This window comes from Artemia franciscana, chromosome 8 (assembly GCF_032884065.1).
Source record: "Artemia franciscana chromosome 8, ASM3288406v1, whole genome shotgun sequence".
Lineage (NCBI taxonomy): Eukaryota > Metazoa > Arthropoda > Branchiopoda > Anostraca > Artemiidae > Artemia > Artemia franciscana.
In genome coordinates, this window is record NC_088870.1 from 34,078,706 (window position 1) to 34,102,245 (window position 23,540).

The 23,540-nt window shown below is 34.0% G+C and overlaps 1 protein-coding gene across 5 annotated transcripts in view; it reads right to left on the reverse strand.

Moving 5' to 3' along the window:
- The window catches only part of LOC136030331 (choline transporter-like protein 4), a 51,201-nt gene that overhangs the window by 21,951 nt on the left and 5,710 nt on the right, over window positions 1-23,540 (reverse strand). For 3 of the 5 annotated variants that reach the window (XR_010618255.1, XM_065709244.1, XM_065709245.1), the window contains exons 2-5: window positions 20,938-21,025; window positions 13,420-13,560; window positions 10,668-10,927; window positions 5,543-5,762 (exon numbers count right to left, since the gene is read on the reverse strand). Coding sequence is in view for 3 of the 5 variants with exons in the window: in XM_065709244.1 (XP_065565316.1) it covers window positions 5,543-5,762; window positions 10,668-10,781 (334 nt within the window). In the remaining 2 variants the exon portion in view is untranslated. The remainder of the gene's footprint in view (window positions 1-5,542; window positions 5,763-10,667; window positions 10,928-13,419; window positions 13,561-20,937; window positions 21,026-23,540) is intronic. The other 2 variants (XR_010618256.1, XM_065709246.1) reach the window with 2 other exon arrangements.

Sequence of the window (23,540 nt, forward strand, 5' to 3'; positions counted from 1 at the left end):
ATCGATTATATAAATTAGATTATAAAATATAGATTATAATAACCTCGAGCTATGATTAGTATGCTGTTTAATTAGGCCTTGTGAGAGGATTAGCAGTATCTCGTAAGATTAAATTTAGTAAACAGTTCATTCTAATCTAGTTCAAATCTTCTCCGAATCTAAGGTTTATTCCTCACTGACCACATTCAACCTCAGAAGCGTCATGTGAATTAATTCATATTTTTATTTGTTAATTAGTTCCGTTTTTACCGAAAAAGCCTCTCAGACGACAGGCAAGAAAAAAAACGTATACTCTTTTGTTAGGATCGGAGAAATATTTTGGCCCCTTTACCCATACTCAAAATTGATAGTACCCCCCACCCAAAAAAGACAAATAAACTTCCTATCAAACAGTTCGTGGTAACAAACTGTAGTAAGGAGCGTCCCGGCTCAATAGTAACCAAAATTCTAAAAAATGGAATTTTGATACCAATAGCTAAATCAAAAGAATCGCATTTTAATGATGATTTTAAATATATAAGTTTCATCAAGTTTAGTCTTACCCATCAAAAGTTAAGAGCCTGAGAAAATTTGCGTTATTTTAGAAAATAAGGGAAAACACCCCCTAAAAGTCATAGAATATTAACGAAAGTTACACCATCAGATTCAGCGTATCAGAGAACCCTACTCTGGAAGTTGAAGCTCCTATCTGTAGAAGCTCCTATCTACAAAAATGCGGAATTTTTTATTTTTTGCCAGAAGGCAGATCACGGATGCGTGTTTATTATTATTATTATTTTTTTTTTTATTCTCCGGGGTTATCGTATCGACCCAGTTGTCCTAGAATGTTTCGAGAGGGCTCATTCTAACGGAAATGAAAAGTTCTAGTGTCCTTTTTAAGTAACCATAAAATTGGAGGGCACCTAGGCCCCCTCCCCCACTCTTTTTTTCTCAAAATCATTCGATTAAAATTATGAGAAAGCCATTTAGCCAAAAAAAAAAAAAAAAAAAAAAAATGCAAATTTCGTTTTAATTATTCCTCTGCGGAGAGCCAAAATCAAAACATGCATTGATTAAAAAACGTTCAGAAATTAAATTTAAAAAAAAAACAAGTTTTTTCAACTGAAAGTAAGGAGCTACATTAAAACTTAAATTCGTATATGAAAGGGGCTGCTTCCTCATCAACGCACCGCTCTTTACACTAAAGTTTTTAACTGTTTTAAAAAGAAGAGTTAAGAGAAATAGTCAAACTTCGCGTAAAAAGCGGGGCGTTGATGAGGAAGCAGCCCCTTTCATATACGAAGTAATTTCTGTTCGTTTTAAGTTTTAATGTAGCTCCTTACTTTCAGTTGAAAAAACTAGTTTTTTTTTAAATTTAATCTTAAACTGGATCCCTAATCCCCCTGACAAGACGCACTTACCAAAGTAAATACTAAAACTAAATATAAAGATTAAATATAATAATAATTAAAAATATTTAAAATTAAATATAAACTTCTTCACACTTTGATAAAAGCTACTGCCTGCAAGCAATTTTTTTAAACTGTAGAAAATATTTGCTTGCCTTCAGGAAAAAACAAACAAACAAAACAATAATGGTTAACACATAAGTCGGGTCTTTTATCAGTCTAAACTGTCACTGGCAACCCTGTTTCGACAAATGAAACCACTATGAGGTTACACTTTTAAGAACTTACTAAAGAAAAAGCCGAAAGCTTTGCAGAGCCTTTTTCAGTTCATTTCTTTCATAACTTTAGTACCGTTTGATCAAGAACTAATTGTAAACTTCTCGATGTAGGCCTCTGAATATCATTTCCCAAACTTACCAAGAATAATCACCATGAGATAACAGTTCGCTTCATACAAAGGGGACATCAACCCCTAAGGTTTGGTATTCTCCGGGAGAGAATACTGAGGTGATATGAGGCAGTGAGGGTATCTTTAGCTTTGCGTTGCATTATGCAGACGCCAGATTAGTTGCACACACTTACTGATTATATAGGTGAAAAAAAAATCATTATTATTCAATAATTACTTACTACCACTACACATACATACTATCTACAAAACTTTATGAAAACATTCTTTTTTAGTAAAAGTAATTTAGTACAGAAGTTTTAAAAAATGATTTCTAAAGAAAAATGAAGAGCGATTACAAATTGAAACGCTGGCTATAAACGCCAGGCTTTAACAAAAATATGACGGCCTTTTAGCCAAACACAGGATGGAGCCTACATGTCTAACAAATGGCTTCTTGAATATGAACCTCACATTACAATACTAAACATACATTTCTAATCTGCAAGTATTCGTTTAGTTAATTGTGACTATATTTTGAAGAGGTGAATTAACTGATAATCTATCAACTGATTCTTGGTACCATCGATACCATTAGAACACACCGATGACAATTTACGGTATATTAGACTAATAGATTTGTTGGTTATTATACTATTTATTTCATTATATTTAGTTCTTTTTATTTTATGTGTTGCAGTTATTCATTTATATTTATTTATTTTAGATACATAATATTTATTTTACTAAATTTATTGTAATTATTGTTATCTACTTTAATGTTTTGTGAGACTAGGCTCCCAAGCAGTGATAAAAAAGTAAGTAAGACGGCACTAGACTCTTAAGGTCCAAACCGGCGGTGCTGATCTCCGTTTCATGGCCCTTCAGCCAGGAAGTGCAATGGGGGCCAACCATCCTGTGCTTTCACACATCCTTCCGGTTGATCTTTGACCGTGATGCACCGTGACACCCCTTGGCCACGTGATGCACCATGATGCACTGATGATGGCCGTGACATCACGGTCACGGCATTGAAATTTCACAAAAACTAATTTCTCTACTTTCAGGACTTTGTTTCAATGTAGATATGCTCGAAGTAGTGACCATAATAAGACTTGATAGATACTCTCCTCATAGCAAAATTAGAACAGATCCATCCCTTGGGGGTGATTGAGACGGGGGTTTCAGAGGAGTTTTGCAGGGAGTCACTTTTTTATTCTTCTGAAAATGATCCTTTTGACTATTTGCGTAAAGAGAGTATTGATTTTTCAACTGACCAACTGATTTTCAATGCCTTTAAAATTCGTTGATTAATAAAACTAGATTTATTGTTTAAAATTTAATGATATGAAACGATAGTTAGGAATTTTGAGCCGTAATTTCGATTACTTGATGCATTAATGAAAAGAGAAAAACTACTTGATATATATTTAATTTTCAGTGGAGCGCAAATGACACTAGCCTTTAAGGGGGCACGAGGGAAGAGTTGTAGGTCAGCGTTGTCTACTATAACTGGTTTATGGTAGACAGAAACATTTTCGGTTAATTTAGCTGAAATTGCTTGCTAGTGTGAACCTACACCATCTTTCAAAAGAAATAATTATAACCAAGATACCTTAGCATCAATTTAGAAAATGACCATATGACTCAAAAGTAAGAAAATTCAAAAACCGTAATATCTCATTAGATTCATGGCTCAAGAACAATTTAAAAAGACGTTGTCAAGAAGTAAGGTTAACAGTTATGTCGGCCACCTCTCTATTACTGACAGTGGCACTGTGTATCTTTAATTTGATTAGTTGTACCAAGGATCTGTTGAGTGTTTTTTCAGCAAGTGTTCACTTCAATCCTAAAAAGATAAGCGATACTAAGATAATTTTAAGATCATTTTAGGATGTATTTTTGTTCCTGTAAATGAATTATAAAGGGCAACAGTTAATTTAAGCCTCTTTTTATCTCTAGGATATCTGAGAAAAAAAATGAATTCTTGCATAAGGATATTTTCAGAAGATGAGTGTGGGGTAGGCACGATGTTTATCCGCTACATTTTTTTTTACGTATTTCTCTAAGATAGAAAACCAAGAGGCAGTATCACATTTCTACCACTAGATTTGAGATGAGGGACGAGGTGAGTGAATGAGGTTATGTGACAGTGATCATTAGTAAGTAATCTGCATGGTGGCACTAAATACCGTTATTATTTCTTAGAAACACACAGAAAAAAGCTTTTTCCTTTTTCTTAGCTGGATATAGTAAACATACCAAACGATACCAATCCACGTTGAGATCATTTTAGGATCACAAAATAGCGCAAGATCTCTGTTAATTAATGTAATTGCAAAACAACTTTACCAAAACCTTCTTTTACCATTGATCTTTTATTTAGTTGCCAACTTGCCTTTGTGAAGTTTCACAGCCTGGTATGTATACAGTCATGTACGTTTGTTTCAGAGATGGGACACATCACAGCTCCACAAGCAAATGTGGTCAGCGGAGCGAAATATTAATTCCCACCACAGCCATCCCACAGCCAAATCTATCGGTAAAAATTCGTCATTACACACGCCCGAACGGGGAGCCATGGCTAGCCATGGATGTGGTCAGCGGAGTGAAATATTAATTCCCAGCACAGCCATCACACAGACAAATCTATCGGTAAAAATCCGTCATTACGCACGCTCGAACGGGGAGCCATGGCTAGCCATGGATGTGGTCAGTGGAGCGAAATATTAATTCCCACCACAGCTATCCCACAGCCAAATCCATCGGTAAATATTCGTCATTACGCACGCCCGAACGGGGAGCCATGGCTAGCCATGGATGTGGTCAGCGGGGTGAAATAGTAATTCCCGCCATCCCACAGCCAAATCGATCGGTAAAAATTTGTCATTACACACGCCCGAACGGGGAGCCATGGCAAACCATGGATGTGGTAAGCGGAGCGAAATACTAATTCCCACCACAGCCAAATCCATCGGTAAAAATTTGGCATTATGCACGCCCGAACGGGGAGTCATGGCTAGCTATGGATGCAGTCATCAGAGCGAAATATTAATACCCACCACAGCCCAATCCATCGGTAGAAGTTCGGCATTACGCACGCCCGAATGGGGAGCCAATGGGAAATGTCAAACAGCAGAAAGGAATATAGATAACTGTATGTATACCTAGCCTGTGATAATATTTCATCGTCTATCACAGGTAGAGTCGTTTCGACATATGCCTATATAAATATTTTGCCTGAGTCACCTAAGGAAAAGGGTAGTGTCGGTTGAAAACTTTGAGGATTTTCACCTCTGAGATTTTGTATTCTCTGGTAAGAATTTAACGCCAAAAAGTAGGGGATAGGATTTGGGTATCTACCCTAGTCATAACTTCCATTCAGTTAACATTCCTTGACCCCCTCCTTCACTAAAAACACCAAGTGCGGGCCTTTCACTGAACTACTGAGGACTTAGCAGGGGCAGAAGGGAGGAGCAACCACCCTCTTAGATCTTCAAAAATAGCTATTTTTAGGTATTTGCATTAAAAAGAAAAGGAAGATAAGCAATAAAATCCCCCCCCCCCATTATTTTTTAAAACATCTTTTGTGGTATCCTCGTAATAAAATCAACAAAAATTCTGCCCTCTTATACATTTTCGTAAATGGGCACTCCTGGCATTTAGCGACTGTTTTACACATATATCAATATTTAGTTGTAGCAATGATACAACAGAATGAATTTACTGATTTTAGCGGCGAGGTATAAAACAAAAAAAAACTTACGGAAGCTCAAGAACATTGTATCAACGGCCATAGCATATACACCAAAGAAGGCTCCAGTGATAAAATATGACCCAATGACCACTATAGGGACGATTTTGTAGGACAACTGTGGTAGCTCAGAATTCAGTTGTGGCACTCCTCCTGTGAATACATAGTTGTATAGGATTCCAATACCAATACAGATGACCAAGCGACCAATTAGGAGCATCAAGTCAGTAACCTTTCAGAAAATTAAAATATTAGTAATGAAAATTAAACTAATAGCAATGTGCGACCAATTAGGAGCATCAAGTCAGTAACCTTTAAAAAATTAAACTAATAGTAATGAAAATTAAACTAATAGTAATGAGCAACCAATTAGGAGCATAAAGTCAGCAACCTTTAAGAAAATTAAACTAATAGTAATGAAAATTAAACTAATAGTAATGAGCAACCAATTAGGAGCATAAAGTCAGCAACCTTTAAGAAAATTAAATTAATAGTAATGAAAATTAAACTAATAGTAATGAGCAACCAATTAGGAGCATAAAGTCAGCAACCTTTAAGAAAATTAAATTAATAGTAATGAAAATTAAACTAATAGTAATGAGCAACCAATTAGGAGCATCAAGTCAGTAACCTTTAAGAAAATTAAATAATAGTAATGAAAATTAAACTAATAGTAATGAGCGACCAATTAGGAGCATCAAGTCAGTAACCTTTGAGAATATTAAAATAATAGTAATGAAAATAAAACTAATAGTAATGAGCGACCAATTAGGAGCATCAAGTCAGTAACCTTTGAGAAAATTAAAGTAAAAGTAATGAAAATTAAACTAATAGTAATGAGCGACCAATTAAGAGCATTAAATCAGTAACCTTTAAGAAAATTAAAATAATAGTAATGAAAATTAAACTAATAGTAATGAGCGACCAATTAGGAACATCAACTCAGTAACCATTAAGAAAATTAAACTAGTAGTAATGATCACTTCTATTAGCCATCTTTATACAATAAAGATGTCTACAATAAAATAAGACTATGTAAGAATAAAATAAAATTACATAAATAAAAAGAACCGTAGCCAAACTAAAACAATTCCGTTTAAGATTTATTGGACGACTCGCTAATTATTAAGAACAATTGTTATATATAAAAAATCGGAAAAAAACAAAATCTAGAATTTTACTCCTTTTTCATAATTAACCTTTTTTCATAATTAATTTCGAGGGTTGGGGAAATTCTAGCGTAACACAGAAGCTCCACAGTAACACAGAGCCTGCTGTAACATAGAAACTGCAAAAACTGCACAAAACCTAGCGCAACAAAAAACTGATCAGTAACACAGAGCCTGCTGTAGCACAGAAACTGCAAAAACTGAACAGAACCCAGCGTAGGAAAAAAACTACACAGTAACACAGAACCTGCTGTAAAACAGAAACTGCACAGAACACAGCGTAACACAGAAACCACACCGCAACACAAAACATGCTGTAACATAGAAACTGCACAGAACTCAGCGTAACAAAAAACTGCACAATAACACAAAACCTGCTGTAACACAGTAACTGTAAAAACTGAACAGAACCCAGCGCAACAAAAAACTGATCAGTAACACAGAGCCTGCTGTAACACAGAAACTGCAAAAACTGAACAGAACCCAGCGTAACAAAAAAACTGCACAATAACACAGAACCTGCTGTAATACAGAAACTTCACAGAACATAGCGTAACAAAGAAACCGCACAATATCACAGAACCTGCTCTAACACAGAAACTGCACAGAACCTAGCGTAATAAAAAACTGCACAGTAACACAGAACCTGCTGTTAAACAGAGACTCCGCAGAACATAGCGTAACACAGAAACCGCACCGCAGCACAACATGGTCTAACATAGAAACTGCACAAACTGCACAGAACCCAGCGTAACAAAAAACTGCACAATAACACAGAACCTGCTGTAACACAGAAACTGCACAGAACATAGTGTAACAAAGTAACCGCACAATAACACAGAACCTGCTCTAATACAGAAACTGCAAAAACTGAGCCCAGCGTAACAAAAAACTGATCAGTAACACAGAGCCTGCTGTAACACAGAAACTGCAAAAACTGAACAGAACCCAGCGTAACAAAAAAACTGCACAATAACACAGAACCTGCTGTAATACAGAAACTCACAGAACATAGCGTAACAAAGAAACTACACAATATCACAGAACCTGCTCTAACACAGAAACTGCACAGAACCTAGCGTAATAAAAAACTGCACAGTAACACAGAACCTGCTGTAAAACAGAAACTGCAGAGAACATAGCGTAACACAGAAACCGCACCGCAACACAAAACATGCTGTAACATAGAAACTGCACAGAACCCAGCGTAACAAAAAACTGCACAATAATACAAAACCTGCTGTAACACAGTAACTGTAAAAACTGAACAGAACCCAGCGTAACAAAAAACTGATCAGTAACACAGAGCCTGCTGTAACACAGAAACTGCAAAAACTGAACAGAACCCAGCGTAAGAAAAAAACTGCACAATAACACAGAACCTGCTGTAATACAGAAACTTCACAGAACATAGCATAACAAAGAAGCCGCACAATATCACAGAACCTGCACAGAACCTAGCGTAATAAAAAACTGCACAAAAACACAGAACCTGCTCTAACACAGAAACTGCACAGAACCTAGCGTAATAAAAAAACTGCACAGTAACACAGAACCTCCAGTAAAACAGAAATTGTACAGAACATAGCGTAACACAGAAACCGCACTGCAACACAGAACATGCTGTAACATAGAAACTGCACAGAACCTAGTGTAACACAGAAACCGCACAGTAGCACAAAACCTGCTGTAACGAAGAAACTGCACAGAGCCTAGCGTAACACATAAACTGCACAGAACATAGTGTAACACAGAAGCTGCAAAATAAAGAAATAAATATGTTTTTCAATTCCATATCCAGCGCTCTTCCAAAATATAGTGATCAATACTGGCGCAATTACGTTCATATTAACCAATTATATTTATAGCTACTATTATTTATTGTTTTCGATATATTACCGGTAGTTTATTTTTTACATTACTAAAGTTTGTATTTTTGTTTCTGTATACGAATTATAAAGGGCTACAGTTAATTGACACCTCTTCTTATGTCTCCAAGGTATCAGCGAAAAAACTGAATTCTTGCATAAGAATATCTTAAGAGGATGAGTCTTGGGTCGGGATTATGTTTATCTATTACAGAGACAGTTGCAGCATTTATGCAGTTTTTTTTTTTACGGATTCCCCTAACCCCTGGTTTCCACTGCTGGGTCAATCCCGACAAGATTTTTTTCTGGCGGAACAGACGTGCGATAGAATCGGATGGAGGTTTACAAAGAAACGCAGACTCTTGCGTCACTGCGACCAACTCTAAAAGAATTCAAATCAGGTTCTCAAACTGAAGCAATAAGAGTGTTAAGCCAAATTCAGAAAAAGGCTATTGCACTTTATCTGCTGAGTAAGCCAAGAAAGCAGGCAAGTTGTTGCTTTTAGGTTTACGTAGGATATATAACTAAAGTTGGGTCACCAGTTTTTTGGAGAATCTTGTATGCGACGCATGCGGTTTGTCGTTCGAGTTGAAATTATTCAACGCATCCGACATTGCAGCAAAACGGATGGTTTTGCGTCGTTTGTCAAAGGATTTGTGTCATTTGTCACATGTCGCAGGATTTTACACGAAATCGCAGCAATGAGAACCAGGGGTAAGACAGAAAACTGAGAGGCAGTTTCATATTTCTACGAACAGATTTGAGACGAAGGAGAAGCTGAGAGACTGAGGTTAGGTGACAAAGATTATTAGTAATTAATCTGCATGGCGGAGTGGATTTGCTTTTCTTAGGTGGATATAGTTAACAACAAAGCCCAGGGAGTCAAGCAGCACAGTCGCTTAAAACATTATTTTCAAACGGCCTTGGCCACCTGTGGTTTATCCCTGGAGGGCCACAGGTTCTAAGACGACTGATCCTAACAGAATTTGCGCTGTGACGGTGCCAAGCTACTATCAGTACCGCTTCTACAAGTATACTATCTATGGGGAGCAAGTACCATAGGCCCATGGTTGCCAGTACTAGATCGCTAGATAGGGATAGTGAAACTCCTCCGTTGATATCTAGGTAAAAACCTTAAAAAATTACGGCTTTAGTGGTTATTTCTATAACAAACCAACTCCCCCTAATTATCACACCACTATAATCTTCTACCGCTCGAAGTTCGAATGGGGGAGAGAACAATCTGGCTCTAACGATTGGTGCTCTTATTTTACAAATTGGCCAAGACCTTTGGGTCGTACTTTCCAAAACTATATATTCGCTTTCGAAAGGTCTAAGTGATAATATATATATATATATATATATATATATATATATATATATATATATATATATATATATATATATATGTATAATATATATATATATATATATATATATATATATATATATATATATATATATATATATATATATATATATATGTGTGTGTGTGTATGTATAACGCTCTCCCTGTACTGATCTAACCTATTCAACACTCTTAGATAGTACCTAGGCAAAAATAGTAAAAATACTAGAAAAATTAAAACTCTTGCCATTCATAGGTCAACAGCTATACTGCTATACAACAGATAAACCCAACAAAATTTCAAATAAAGCACACTTCAAAGAGGACCTCTTGCGTGGAGGGGCGTAATTCTGACCAAATAGCGATTAAGGCGCATCAATGGCCCTTTGAATTTAGCTAGAAAATTTACCCTTGGCCTTTCAAGTTATTTTTGTCTCCTGTATGACTCACCAGCGGCCTACATTTTTCAGAGGCTAGTTAATTAGCAGATTCTTTAAAGACGTCTCGCAGTCTCTTAAACAGGAAAAAATATTAGCAGGACAAAAAGATATTGATGAATAGAATACCACCAGGATAGAAGCACTGAATTTAAAGAGGAAATAATATTAAGCTTAGGAAAAGGACACTTATCTGATAATAAAGGCCAAGGACTTGAACAAACATCATACCCAATATGACACAATCTTTTAGGTGAAGATGCAGTTTCTTCCAAAAATTGTACTTTATTTTTAATACTATGCTCTTTTACTTACAAATAGCACGTAGATACAATGGTTTCCTTCCAAATGAGCCCTTGATAGCTCTCTATTATGTTCCAGTGGCCTGCTAGCAGTGAAGAAACCAAACAGGAAAAAAAGAGAACGCATCTGGGCTACAAAAAAGTGAGTTTTCACTGTTATTCCAGTAGGGGGACTGCAATTTTCTTGTATGTGGTATTCAGCAATGTAAATTCCAATTGTATTTTGTATGCTTGAATTGCATGCTTGAATTTTTCAAGCATCCACAAACAGCACTGGAAACAGAAATAGTGTCCATCATATCAAAAAATCAATAATTAAAAAAAAAGAAGAAGTACAAGAATAGGAGAAAGGAAGAAGAACATAAGAACGAGCAAAGAAAAAATATAAGAAAAATGTTATGTTTTCTCTTGATTCAAAAGAAGAAGAATACAAGAAGAAGAAAAGAAAAGAACATAGGTAGAACGTTATGTGCCTTCTTGCTGATTTGAAAGAATTAAAAACACGTGAATTGTTATATTTCTACAGCGAATTTAGTAATTAAAAAAAAAATAATAATAATAAAAAAGTTCGATTGCATTTTTCAACGTAATTTAGGTTATTATGTTAGATAATCAATGTGCGATGCTTTCTTTCTTTTGCTATTTCTCCTATTTTGGACCAAAGAAATCCTAAACTGTTTTGGGTTCAGCAATTTTCGTCTTTTCTTTCATTTTTTTTTTCAAGGACAAAGATAACCAACTAAACAAAAGAGACCCACGGCATGGACATATGGCATAAGATCAATCATGTAGATTTTTTAATTTACTAAATTAATCAATTCAATTTACTTAATTTAATTGCAAACTAATTTCTTTCACTAAATTTACTTCCTTTAATCTAAAGATTAAAGTTTTTTACTACCAATTTAGTAAAAAAAAGACAAAAAGAAATTCTACTATGTTCAATTGCTCTTGTCAACGTCATTTAGGTTATTATGTTAAACAATGAGCGTGCGATGCCTTTTTTTTGCTGTTTTTCCTTGACTGACATGGACTCTACACTTCTGGACTTTCCTTTCCTAAGCAATTCCGTTTTCAAAGCATAACAATTTTTCAAAAAAAAAAGAATTGGTTACATTAGGAGATGGAAAAAAGAGAACAAGAGGAAAAAAGAGAACAAAAGAAGATCCAAAAAGAGGAAGAGGAAAAAAGAGAACAAAAGAAGATCCAAAAAAGAAAAAGAGGAAACCAATACAAAAATTATTTTAGACGACCTTCGGGCACGGATGCCGGGTAAAGTTTTTGTTATGTAGTTTGTTTTTTTCATTTTAATATTTTTGTTTTTTTACCTTTTGGTATTTTTGTTTAGAAATGCCGCTAAAATATAATAGTATTTCTTTTATTAAAAAAAAAAAATCTTCAAATGATACTGAAAGTAAAACTTTCTTGGCAATGTTCTTAAGCGTAAGCAGTTATTAGTGTCGTATACAAAATTAAGTAAAGAACAAGGAGTTCAAATAAAATCGCCCTGTGGGCTAATTACAATTGCTGTTTAACGACATCCACGCTAAAAAAAATTTTAAGATACTTTATGGATCCTTCCAAAGCCCTTGGAAACCGAGATACAATCTTAAAGAAAGAAAAAATCAGATTTATTTGCGAATCATCTCCGCCCTTGAAAAGATCAATAAGCATTTTTTTTTCCGCATTAGTGTTATTTACGTTTTTTTAGTGTTTTTATATATGTTTTATGTATGCATACTTGTATATGTAAATATAAATGCATACATTTTCATTAGAAAATATTCATAATACTTTTTTTTTTAATTCAACGTTATTTTTAACAAGTCTTATGCAAAAAGAAGCTGAATAAGAACCACAAAACATAATAAAAAGGTTTTGCTGAAAAAAAGAATTTCAGAAAAAAAAGAAGAATAGCGAGCCTTTTTATATATTTCCAGACGAAAACAAACAAAATATAAGAAAAATATATGAGTAATGCTTTCTTTCTTCTCGTTTTTCTTTTTCCCTCTCTTTTTTTTACCTTTTTGCTCCTTTCTTGCTTTTTCTTCCATTTTTCTTCCTTCTCTTTTTTACCTTTTTTTACTTCTTTCTCTCTTTTCTGTCATTTCTATTCTTTATCAATTTTTTCCCCTCATTGATTTTAAAAAATCTTCAACACTTTCTTTATTATTTCCGCTTTTATTTTGTGTCATTTGGCATAAAGCGCTATCTAGCATGTACACAGTAACTTTTTTTTCTTGGGGGAGGGGATGGGACAATGATAATAGACTTATTGTATGATCTAACTAAGGAGTCCCCGGAAATTCAGGACTATTTAGTATTTTAGGCGGGCCGAGTCCTGCTCATTCGAAAAGTAACCTAGGTTTTGGCTGAAACCTAGAAAATAGTTGCATATATTATCAAAAATATTTTCAAATTGTCTATTTTTCCCATTAGCCTTAGTATGACATATTCGTGGACAAATTTAGTTTTTTTCGCGTGGTAGGGGGGGGGAATAATAAAATTATTATGCAAGGATAATTTTGTACTTCAGGCGGGCCAAGCCTTGTGTATGTCCCTGACTGTTGTATATATTCCTATTTTTGTCGATTTGTTTTTTGCTCTAATCAGAATACATTTATTTTTTCTAAATACAGAAAAAAATATTTTTGCTTTTTTAAACATAATGCATTTTACGTTTTTAATAAATGTGCGTATTTTTTATTTTATATTATGCTGTGTATATTTTATTACATTTTCCCATATTCTTTGTTTTTTTTTACCTTGCAGCTGCAACTAAGGCAGCAAGAGATCCAGTTGTCGGGGTATTCCTTCAGTTTCTATCAAGCCACTCCAACATGGCACATACAAAATGGAAAATGGCAATGAGAAGAGATCCAAAAGCAAGTGTACCCAAATGATATCTAAAATCAAAATTTTACATTTATTTTGCATGCTTGTAAATTATACAAAACTAGCTGTTGGGGTGGCGCTTCCCGCCACCCCAACACCTAGTTGGTGGGGCGTTTCGCGCCCCCAAGCCCCCCCGCGCGCGTAAGTCGTTACGCGCCATATTAGTTACGCGCCATTGTAGTTGTGTCCCTGTGCCCCACCTGTGAATAGAGATAGATATCTATATATATAAAAATAAGTTGTCTGTGTGTGTGTGTGTGTGTATCGAGTGACGTCATGTTTGTGTGTCGGCTGACGTCATGTTTTCGACTGACGAAATTACAGACCGGGACATCGGGACACAAATGACGACCGGGACACAGGGAGTATAAATGACGACCAGGACATAAGTAAAAAAAAACTAAAAAACTAAAAAAAAAGGGTAAAAACTACCAAAAAAACTAAAAAGAAAAAAAAAACTAAAAACTAATAAAAAACTAAAAAATCTAAAAAACTAAAAAAAAAACTAAAAAAGAAAAAAAAAGAAAAAGAAAAAAACTGAAAAATAAAGGAGAAAAACAAAACTAAAAAATAAAAATAAGAAAAACTAAAAAGGTAAAAACTACAAAAAAACTAAAAAGAAAAAAACTAAAAAAAACTAAAAAAAAGTAAAAACAAAAAAAAGCTAAAAAGAAAAAAAGGGGAAAAACACAAAAATTTGAAAACTAAAAAAAGGTAAAAACTACAAAAAAAACTAAAAAGAAAAAAACTAAAAACTAATAAAAAAACTAAAAAACCTAAAAAACTAAAAAAGAAAAAAAAGAAAACAAAATTGAAAAATAAAGGAGAAAAACAAAACTAAAAAAATAAAAATAAGAAAAACTAAAAAGGTAAAAACTACAAAAAACTAAAAAGAAAAAAGAAAAAACTATAAAAAAAAACAAAAAGCTAAAAAGAAAAAAGGGAAAAACACAAAAATTTATTTCATCATATACCAATTCAAAAACGAATGTATAAACAGACCGGGACACCGGGACACAACTACAATGGGGACGCCGGGGGACACAGGGGGATATATAAATGACGACGGGGACACAGGGAATGTTCGATTAGCAATCACCATCAACAAAGATCAAGGGCAATCATTAGAATCATGAGGTATAACAAAAAAAACTAAAAAAAGGTAAAGAACTAAAAAAAAAGACCAATTCGAAAACGAATGTATATACAGACCGGGACACCGGGACACAAATCGGGACACCGGGACACAAGGAATCATGAGGTATAGATCTGAATATGGATTGTTTTCCCATGGACAATTATATGTTGCATGTTCAAGAGTCGGTAAACCTGATAATCTATTTATATGCACAGACAATGGGCAAGTTTTACTTAGTTAAAAACATATATAGATATATATATATAAATATATTAATATATACATATATATATATATATATATATATATATATATATATATATATATATATATATCTATATTCACAGGTGGGACAGAGGGACACAACTACAATGGCGCGTAACTAATATGGCGCGTAACGACTTACGTGCGCGGGGGGCTTGGGGGGGGGGGGGCGACGCGCCCCCACCAACTAGGTGTTGGCGTGGCGTGAAGCACCACCCCAACAGCTAGTATATATATATATATATATATATATATATATATATATATATATATATATATATATATATATATATATATATATATATATATATATTTAACTACGTAAAACATGCGAATATACAACATTCTTCGCTTTCCCATTGTCTATGCATATAAATAGATTGTCAGGTTTACTGACTCTTAAACATGCAAATATAATTGTCCATGGGAAAAACAATCCGTATTCAGATCTATACCTCGTTATTCTAATCATGTGTCCCTGTGACCCGGTCGTCATTTATATTCCCTTTGTCCCGGTCGTCATTTGTGTCCCGGTGTCCCAGTTTGTAATTTCTCTTTGAGTGTCCCGGTCGTCATTTATATTCCCTGTGTCCCGGTCGTCATTTGTGTCCCGGTGTCCCGGTCTGTAATTTCTATTCGAACAATCCATGTGTCCCGGTCGTCATTTATATATCCCGCCTGTGCCCCCGGTGTCCCCGTTGTAGTTGTGTTCCTGTGTCCCGGTCGTCATTTATATTCCCTGTGTCCCGGTCGTGATTTGTGTCCGGGTGCCCCAGTCTGTAATTTCTCTTTGAGGTTCCCGGACGTCATTTATATTCCCTGTGTCCCGGTCGTCATTTGTGCCCCGGTGTTCCGGTATGTAATTTCATCAGTTGACAAACATGACGTCACTCGACACACACACAGACAACTTATTTTTATATATATAGATTGTATACTATAAACTATGCAAAATTATATACAAGTTGTTGCAACAGACCGCCAATAAAAAGTAATTAATTTATTAATGCAATTAAAAGTAAATAAGTAATTAATGTTTCACCAGAGGTTTTAGAATTAGCTAAAATTATTCTAAGGATCACCTGGAAAATGACTTTGAAAAATGAAATAAATGACCTGAAAAAAAAATGACACACTTATTGTAAATTTGGAATTTTGACGTTTTTCAAAATTTTCACTTCCAAAGTAATGTCCAATTTTCCTGACAATGAAAATACAAATAGTTCATCTTCCCCTTTTCGGTAGTGAGAATAGGCCAAAAGTATGCAGAAAACGCCCAAGAGATATTTATATACATTTGGAACTTTCTCAGAAATTCCCTGTGAAAATAACGTCGCTATATACAGTTAAATCAATTTTAACTCAAGACATGGTACAATCGTCATGAGTGATAGAGAGTGGAATAATAATTATTATTATATTTATTTTTATTTACAAGTTATTATTTTTAATTTAGCTATTTTCTCTTAATTATAACAGGTTTATTTAAGTTTTTAAGTTAAAATGTTTTTAAAGTAGCTATATTAATTTTCACGTAACCACAAACCTCAAAGGTGTCTCTCCTGCACGAAAGTGTTGTGTTTTTATTTATTTATAAATGTTCCGTTCTCGCCACTCCTGATAAGCCTACAGGTGAAGACTCCCTCCTTTCATAATTATGCACTTCATATATTAAAATAAGTCTCCTTTATATCTGATCCATAATTACATGAACAATAAGTGATATTCGACTCCGTAAAAATTAGGTTTTTCGAACTGCCTGGGTTTTGGAGCTACATTAAATACAAAATCATAATGTTACGCTTCCTTACAATTTAGTTGCGAAACAAATGAAAAGGAAAAAACAAAAATAATGAAAAAAAAATCAAGATCCGACTGCTCTGATTTTAGTCCTAGAAATTTTTTGCCGAGAGATCAAAATGTTCCGTTTTTCTTACAATTTAGTTGCGAAACAAATGAAAAAAAAACAAAAAAAAAAAACAAACAAACAAGAAAGTGAAGATAGGCACAATCCAAAAGTTCCGATTTATACAATTTTATTACATTTTTCTTACAGTTTAACTGTGAAACAAATAAAAAGGACAAAATAGGAAAACCAAAAAAAAAACCGCAATCCAAATGATTCAATTTTATCCCAGAAAACTTTTTCAACGAGAGACCAAAATCTTAGGGTGCATTCCCCGTCGAATTATTAAAATTAATGATGATAAGAGGCGGGGCTTCGTAACGTTTTTCTGTGCTAAATCGCAATTAACTACGACCTGGACGTGGAATGTCCATTCAGGTATGCAATTTGGAAATTCAACATTGGTAATAATATGCTAATCTTCAGCAGCCCAAAGTCAAAAAGCTAATGACTCAATTAATCATGACTTTTGAATGTGGAAATGCTCTGGAAGAACCAATGAGAAAATACATTCTTACATATCAATCTATACACTGTCAAGTATATTGAGGGCAATATTCTATACACAGAATTCAATCAATTTTCTCTTTGGCTAAGACTTATTCCGTCCCATGTATCTTTAGTTTAACTTCTGACTTAATCAGAAATTATAGACTTGGAAAATAAAGTACCTAATGGGCGGGAACTAATTAATTGAAATTATGTGACGCGGATCAGATTTTAAACAAAACAAGTCATCATCATTAGGTAAGATGGCGACATGGAAAGCACCCTTAGCTTAAATAACTAAAAATCTCGACACAAGGCCGTATCCAGGGAGAGGTTAGGGGGTTTGAGCCACCCCCCCCCCCAGGAAAAGTTTGTCCGACTCGTGAAAACGTAACGAAAATGAATATAAACAAATTTTTAATACGTTTTGTGTACCCCCCCCCCCGAAAAAAAATTTGTGAAACCTCCCCGCGAAAAAAAAATCCTGGATGCGAACCTGCCTCGATGAATTGCAACCACCCAATGGTTAATCTCTCAATATAAATACCAAACAGAAGAAAAAATCCTCATACTCTCCAATAAAGATTTTGGGGACACATCAGTCGCACAGCTTTTTTACGTGACTCTGCCTTCACGCACGTGCAATGACAAGTTTTGGAATTTTATGATGGGATTATGGGATATCTACTTTTCTGACGTATTGGTAACTTCTCTTTCCGCGCGCTGTGATGGGTCCCATTTCTGAATCAAATTGCCGTTACTGTTTAAATGAGTTAATCTGAATACATTCGCTCCTGTGTTAATATTTATAATGTGAATTAACCTGAAAACTATAACGCAATGGTAAATAGTAGGTAGCAGAACTGTTTCCCTGGGTGTTAGAGGTCAGATCAATCAGTTGCTTTTTGAATGTTCACAAGAGGACATGTGGATTTTTGTCTAAGGGAAATGACTATATCTAATTATAGAGGTCCCAGACCATCAATAGGTTTCACAAAAAAGTGACAAAATCTATACAAAATTTAGAGAATATACTTGGTTTTGTCTCGCGACTCAGGGATGGAACTAAGACTTTCAGGAGATGTTTTCTTTATTGCAGTGAGTAGATAACTTAAAATTTCAGGAAAAAGGGGGGTAAACTATTTTTTCTCCAGTCCTCACAAAACAGTATGCGCTAATTTTTTTTCCTGTTTTATGCCAGTCATCCTAAAGGCTCTGTGACTTATTTGACAACATCTCATAGGATAGTTTTTATTGTTATGAACTTCTATTTTTTTCTGGCACAGCTTTTTTGCCTTCATCTTCCTCTTTCGGCCTTCTATGCATAGAAGTTTGTTTTTGTCTTTTCGGCCTTCTCCGAGAGCTTGTTTTTGTGTTATGCGATTGTGTTATTTGTTTTGTGTTCTGTAAACATTCTTTTCCATTCTCATTTTATATTTAGCTTTCACTTTGAAAAATACCCCAGGCTTAGAAATCAAAATATTAGGACTGTTACCGTTTCATTTTTCACCGTCTATTAAAAAGTTAGCCGTTTTAATTTTTTTTTTCGTCGTATTAGTTCTTGAATGGAAGGAACAGAGTGGTAAAAAAAATTAGTTAATTCTTTATTGATTTTTCAAATTTTTATGAAATGTTTTTAAATCCTTTTGAATCAGCTCAAACACAAAACAAAAAAAATCTATTTAATATAAGTGGCAGTGACTAAGCACAAATCCATTTATACCAAAATGAATAGCTGCCGTTTTGAGTTTGCCTGACTTGACGCATTAAAATAGTAAAAAGAGAATAAAATGTATTGACAAAAAGGACTTAAATATTACACCAGCAAAATAGGGCCCGATTACGAAAATTACAGTTTATTAATAAGTATATAGCGACTCGTAGATTCAAAGATTAAATCCATGGGGTATGACAGTAAACGTAAGATGAATATCTTAATTGGAAAATATTTTGACTGAATTTCCATTAATCCCCATTCACCAACCAGCAGAGCCATCTTTGTGGGTATGTTGATGAAAATTTGTATTTATTTTGTTTGTAATTTTTAAAATCTGCTTTATCTATCACTTCTTTTATATGTTCTTTTTTTATCTTTCTATCCCTTGCAGCTGTCTCAATAAATTCGGGGAGTGATACTACCATTTTTTTAATGGTGGGGTCAGTAGTCTAAGGAATTAATTAGGATTTTTTATTGTTCCTCTAAACTCTTACACAGTGTCTAGAATCCTCTGGAAGTAGCTTAAAGCTATGTTAAAAAAAGAATAACAAATAATATGTATGGTTGGCAGAAAACATGAATTTATCAGTTTAAACATTATTTGGGCATTTTTGACAAAATGAATATTCATCTCATAAAATGTTCAGATTTGGGTTTCTTCGAGCATAGCCTATTTTAACTGAACTGCCATATGTTTGTCATTTCTCTACTTTGCCATCTATGTTGTGGCTGCGTTGATGACAATTTGTTAAATTCAAAAAAAAAATTACTGAACTTCCACATGTTGGCCATTTATCTACCTTGCCAACTATGTTGTGGCTGCGTTGATGACAGTTTTTCAGATAAAAAAATATTACTGAACTGCCATATGTTTGCCATTTATCTACCTTGCCATCTATGCTGTGGCTGCGTTGATGACAATTTGTCAGATTAAAAAAAAATATTACTGAACTGCCATATGTTTGCCATTTATCTACCTTGCCATCTATGTTGTGGCTGCGTTGATGACAATTTGTCAGATTAAAAAAAAAATTACTGAACTGCCATATGTTTGCCATTTATCTACCTTGCCATCTATGTTGTGGCTGCGTTGATGACAATTTGTCAGATTAAAAAAAATTACTGAACTGCCATATGTTTGCCATTTATCTACCTTGCGGCTGCGTTGATGACAATTTGTCAGATTAAATAAAGATTTCATCTTTAACTGTTACATTATTTTATTTTCGACAGGGAAGGAGAAAATCTACTTAAAGAGATGCAAATTCCTCTAGATTTGCAACAGAGCAAATTCACTTAAATTGACTTCACTAATTAATTACAGTTAACACTAACTAATTGATTAAAATTGAGCATTTAAATAAAATTAATTATGATTAACAATAGTCAATCAAAACTGAATAATTAATTAAATCAAATCATCAATTGTATTTAAATTAGAAGGAGCAAAAATATTTAAGTTAACTTGTAGTTTATTCTCTGTAATGAGCTCCTGAGAAGGTTCAGATTCAGGGAAGTAGGGATGTATTATATTGATTTTATTTCACTTTGTTTCTCCGTTCATCAGAAAAAAAATCTGTCACTATTCGTACTTCTTCAGTTTCTGGTTTTCCTCTTGTGTTTTCTTTTTTTCTTCCATTACCCAATAAATTCCTACCGATTCTTACCCTACTTTCTTTTCAAGAATAACTCCTTCCTCCGATTGTCCTCTTCTCTCTCTTTCATGGTATGACTTCTTAGTTTCTATATTGCAAACTTAGAAGATTGTTGATAGAGTGAGGGCAAAAACTCCAAAAATTGAAAACGAAATGAAATTAAACTTTAGTAAAAAAAAACATACATTAAAGAGAAAGATGACACTAAAATGATATTACCTGATAGCGCGATAAAAACTACTCCATATAGGGGGTTCAGGAACGTCTTTAGGCTTTCGGAATGCCCAGTACTATGAAGCAAATGCACCTACAATTAAATTACAATTTTAAATATGTAGATTATTTAGTATAACAATATATTCAATTTATGCATAACGAAAACAGAAATCACCAAAGCAATAGCACAAACACAAAGAAAAACACTATATAAACAAAAAAGAAAGACCAAAGGAGAAAGGAAGACTATTTTCCTACCTTATTAATTAATATAGATCAGTACTCGAATGAGGCCTTAACCCTACTTATCCATCCAATTACATAGGCCAAACAGCATAGTCATACACAATCAACCATAAAGAATAATCCATGGACAGGCAGTCGTGTCGTAAGTATAAGTCGTCATTTACCAAATATTAAAAACAGTAAAAAAAGACAAATAATTCAGAGGCGACAACCCAACACAAGGGCTCATCAGGAGACTACACACTTGCCTTACGGGTTTCGGTGTGTAAACGTATATTAAACTAACATTAGTTATATATTAAATTTAATACTAGAAATATATACTTTAAAGCTCTGATAATGGAACAGCCTATCTTTGATTTATTTCTATGAAAAAGTTATACTACCGAACCAATTTTTTGCTGGTTGATTCTATTATATGCTAGCAGATTGAAATGAACAAAATTAATGATAGTTTTTGTTTCCTCATCCAAATTTTTAACGCTTGAAAACCCTTATAATTAAAGAAACGTTACGATAGGGTAGTGACAGTCTAAGAAGTATGAAGACTATCCCTACGTCGGGTGTACTATATTCAAGGCCGTAATAAGAACAAATTTTTTTTGCACTTTTGAATACTTTCGTACCCCCGCCAAAGAAAATCCTTTTGCAACCCCAATCCCCCTCGAAAAATACCCTGGATACGTTCATACCTATATTGCTTAATGTATTACTATATCATATGTAGTATATACTGGTAAAATTCCTTCCTATGGCCTGTTCTACAGGTAACTTTACAATAACAAAATTCTTAGTTTCTAGAATAAAGAAGATATTTCTAATTTCTAATAGATATTTTCATAATTCAATAATATCTGGGACGTTTCCCCTCTAACCATCATTTTATCCACTATATCTTTGTCTTCTTTCCAATGTTCTCTACATAGACTTGTATTTGGAATATTGCGCATTGACATACTCTAAGAAACCTGACCAATGATTTCAAAATAATCAATGTCTGTTCAAAAAAGAGCTTATCTCCTCCTCCTTAACCCTACCAACTGGTGGCGCTTATATTACCTAACTCAATGGCCAAATTCCTGTTTGTGGTACTTTTTCTGCGTTTGAAGTTTGACTTGAATATTCATTTCAATTTTTATTCGATTCAGGATTTCTTTATTCAGCTATATAAGCATATGACAAAAAAAGAAGTATATAACCAAATAAATATATGCATTCATAACAAAAAATCTTTTTTAAAATTAAGTCTTTGAAACAGGTACTTGCAGAAGATCGTTGACAAATTAACAGATGACGTCTAATATTGTGACTAATTTAAATATGGTGACACGAAAAAAATTAGCATTGTCTAAGAAGTTATTTTTAAGCATAAAATGTCTAGAGGACAAACAGAGAAAAAATACCAAGTTAATGGTCTTTTAAGCTTCCTTCAGATGAATTCACATAAAATTTTGAATAAAAATTTTTTCAAAAGGCATCAGGATGTTACAAATTCCTAGGTGGGCATGTAGATTTGTAATCTACATTGGAGAGAACTAACTGAAGTTACACACCTAAGTCTTTGCGCCACTGAGCCATTTTTCTGCTTTCAATTGAAAGGTCTTTTCTAGCAGACAAGCACAAGAAGTTGGAATAAAACTTTAAAGTGCTTAAGCTTTGTTCTTGGTAAATTAATAGATCTGAGATAACAGAATCCAGTTATATACGCATATTGTCCTTTTGGTACAGGTTACAGCTACAGGCTTGTCACAAAATAGGTTATTTCTGAGGGAATGTGTAAATAAATCCTTCATGCCCTCTTGGCAAAAGTCAGCCTTATATAAAGAGCCAAAGTAACGAAGTGGTAAAATGAAAATGCAAATGACGTAAGTATTTATGAAGACCGCATTACCTTTCCATGACGTACAAATAACAGTTCAAATAGGGATATATTCTTTCATTAGACGGTGAAGAACAATAATAAAGATTCTGGATATTTTGATCACATACACAGTGACTGTCATCATGCTGAAGATGACATTTATGCAATAATGATGGTTACTGTGTTTGTCATTGACATATCCAGAATTCTTATCATTGCTTTTTACTGTCTAATAAAAGTAATTATCCTTACTTGAACTGTTATTTATGAGCTGGGTGATGGTTACCTGGCCAAACTACCAAAGAAACTAGACCCTTCCCTTTGATATTAGAAAAATGGACTGCACCAAGAGAATCCATTTTGAACTATCACATAGATTTTTTTTCTATCCTGATAAATAGTCCTTAATGAGATGACTAAAGTGTAGTAGAATCGTTTTTGTACAGACATCTGTCCACAATTTAAAAAGATTGGAGGGGTGACAACGTCAGTGTAGGGG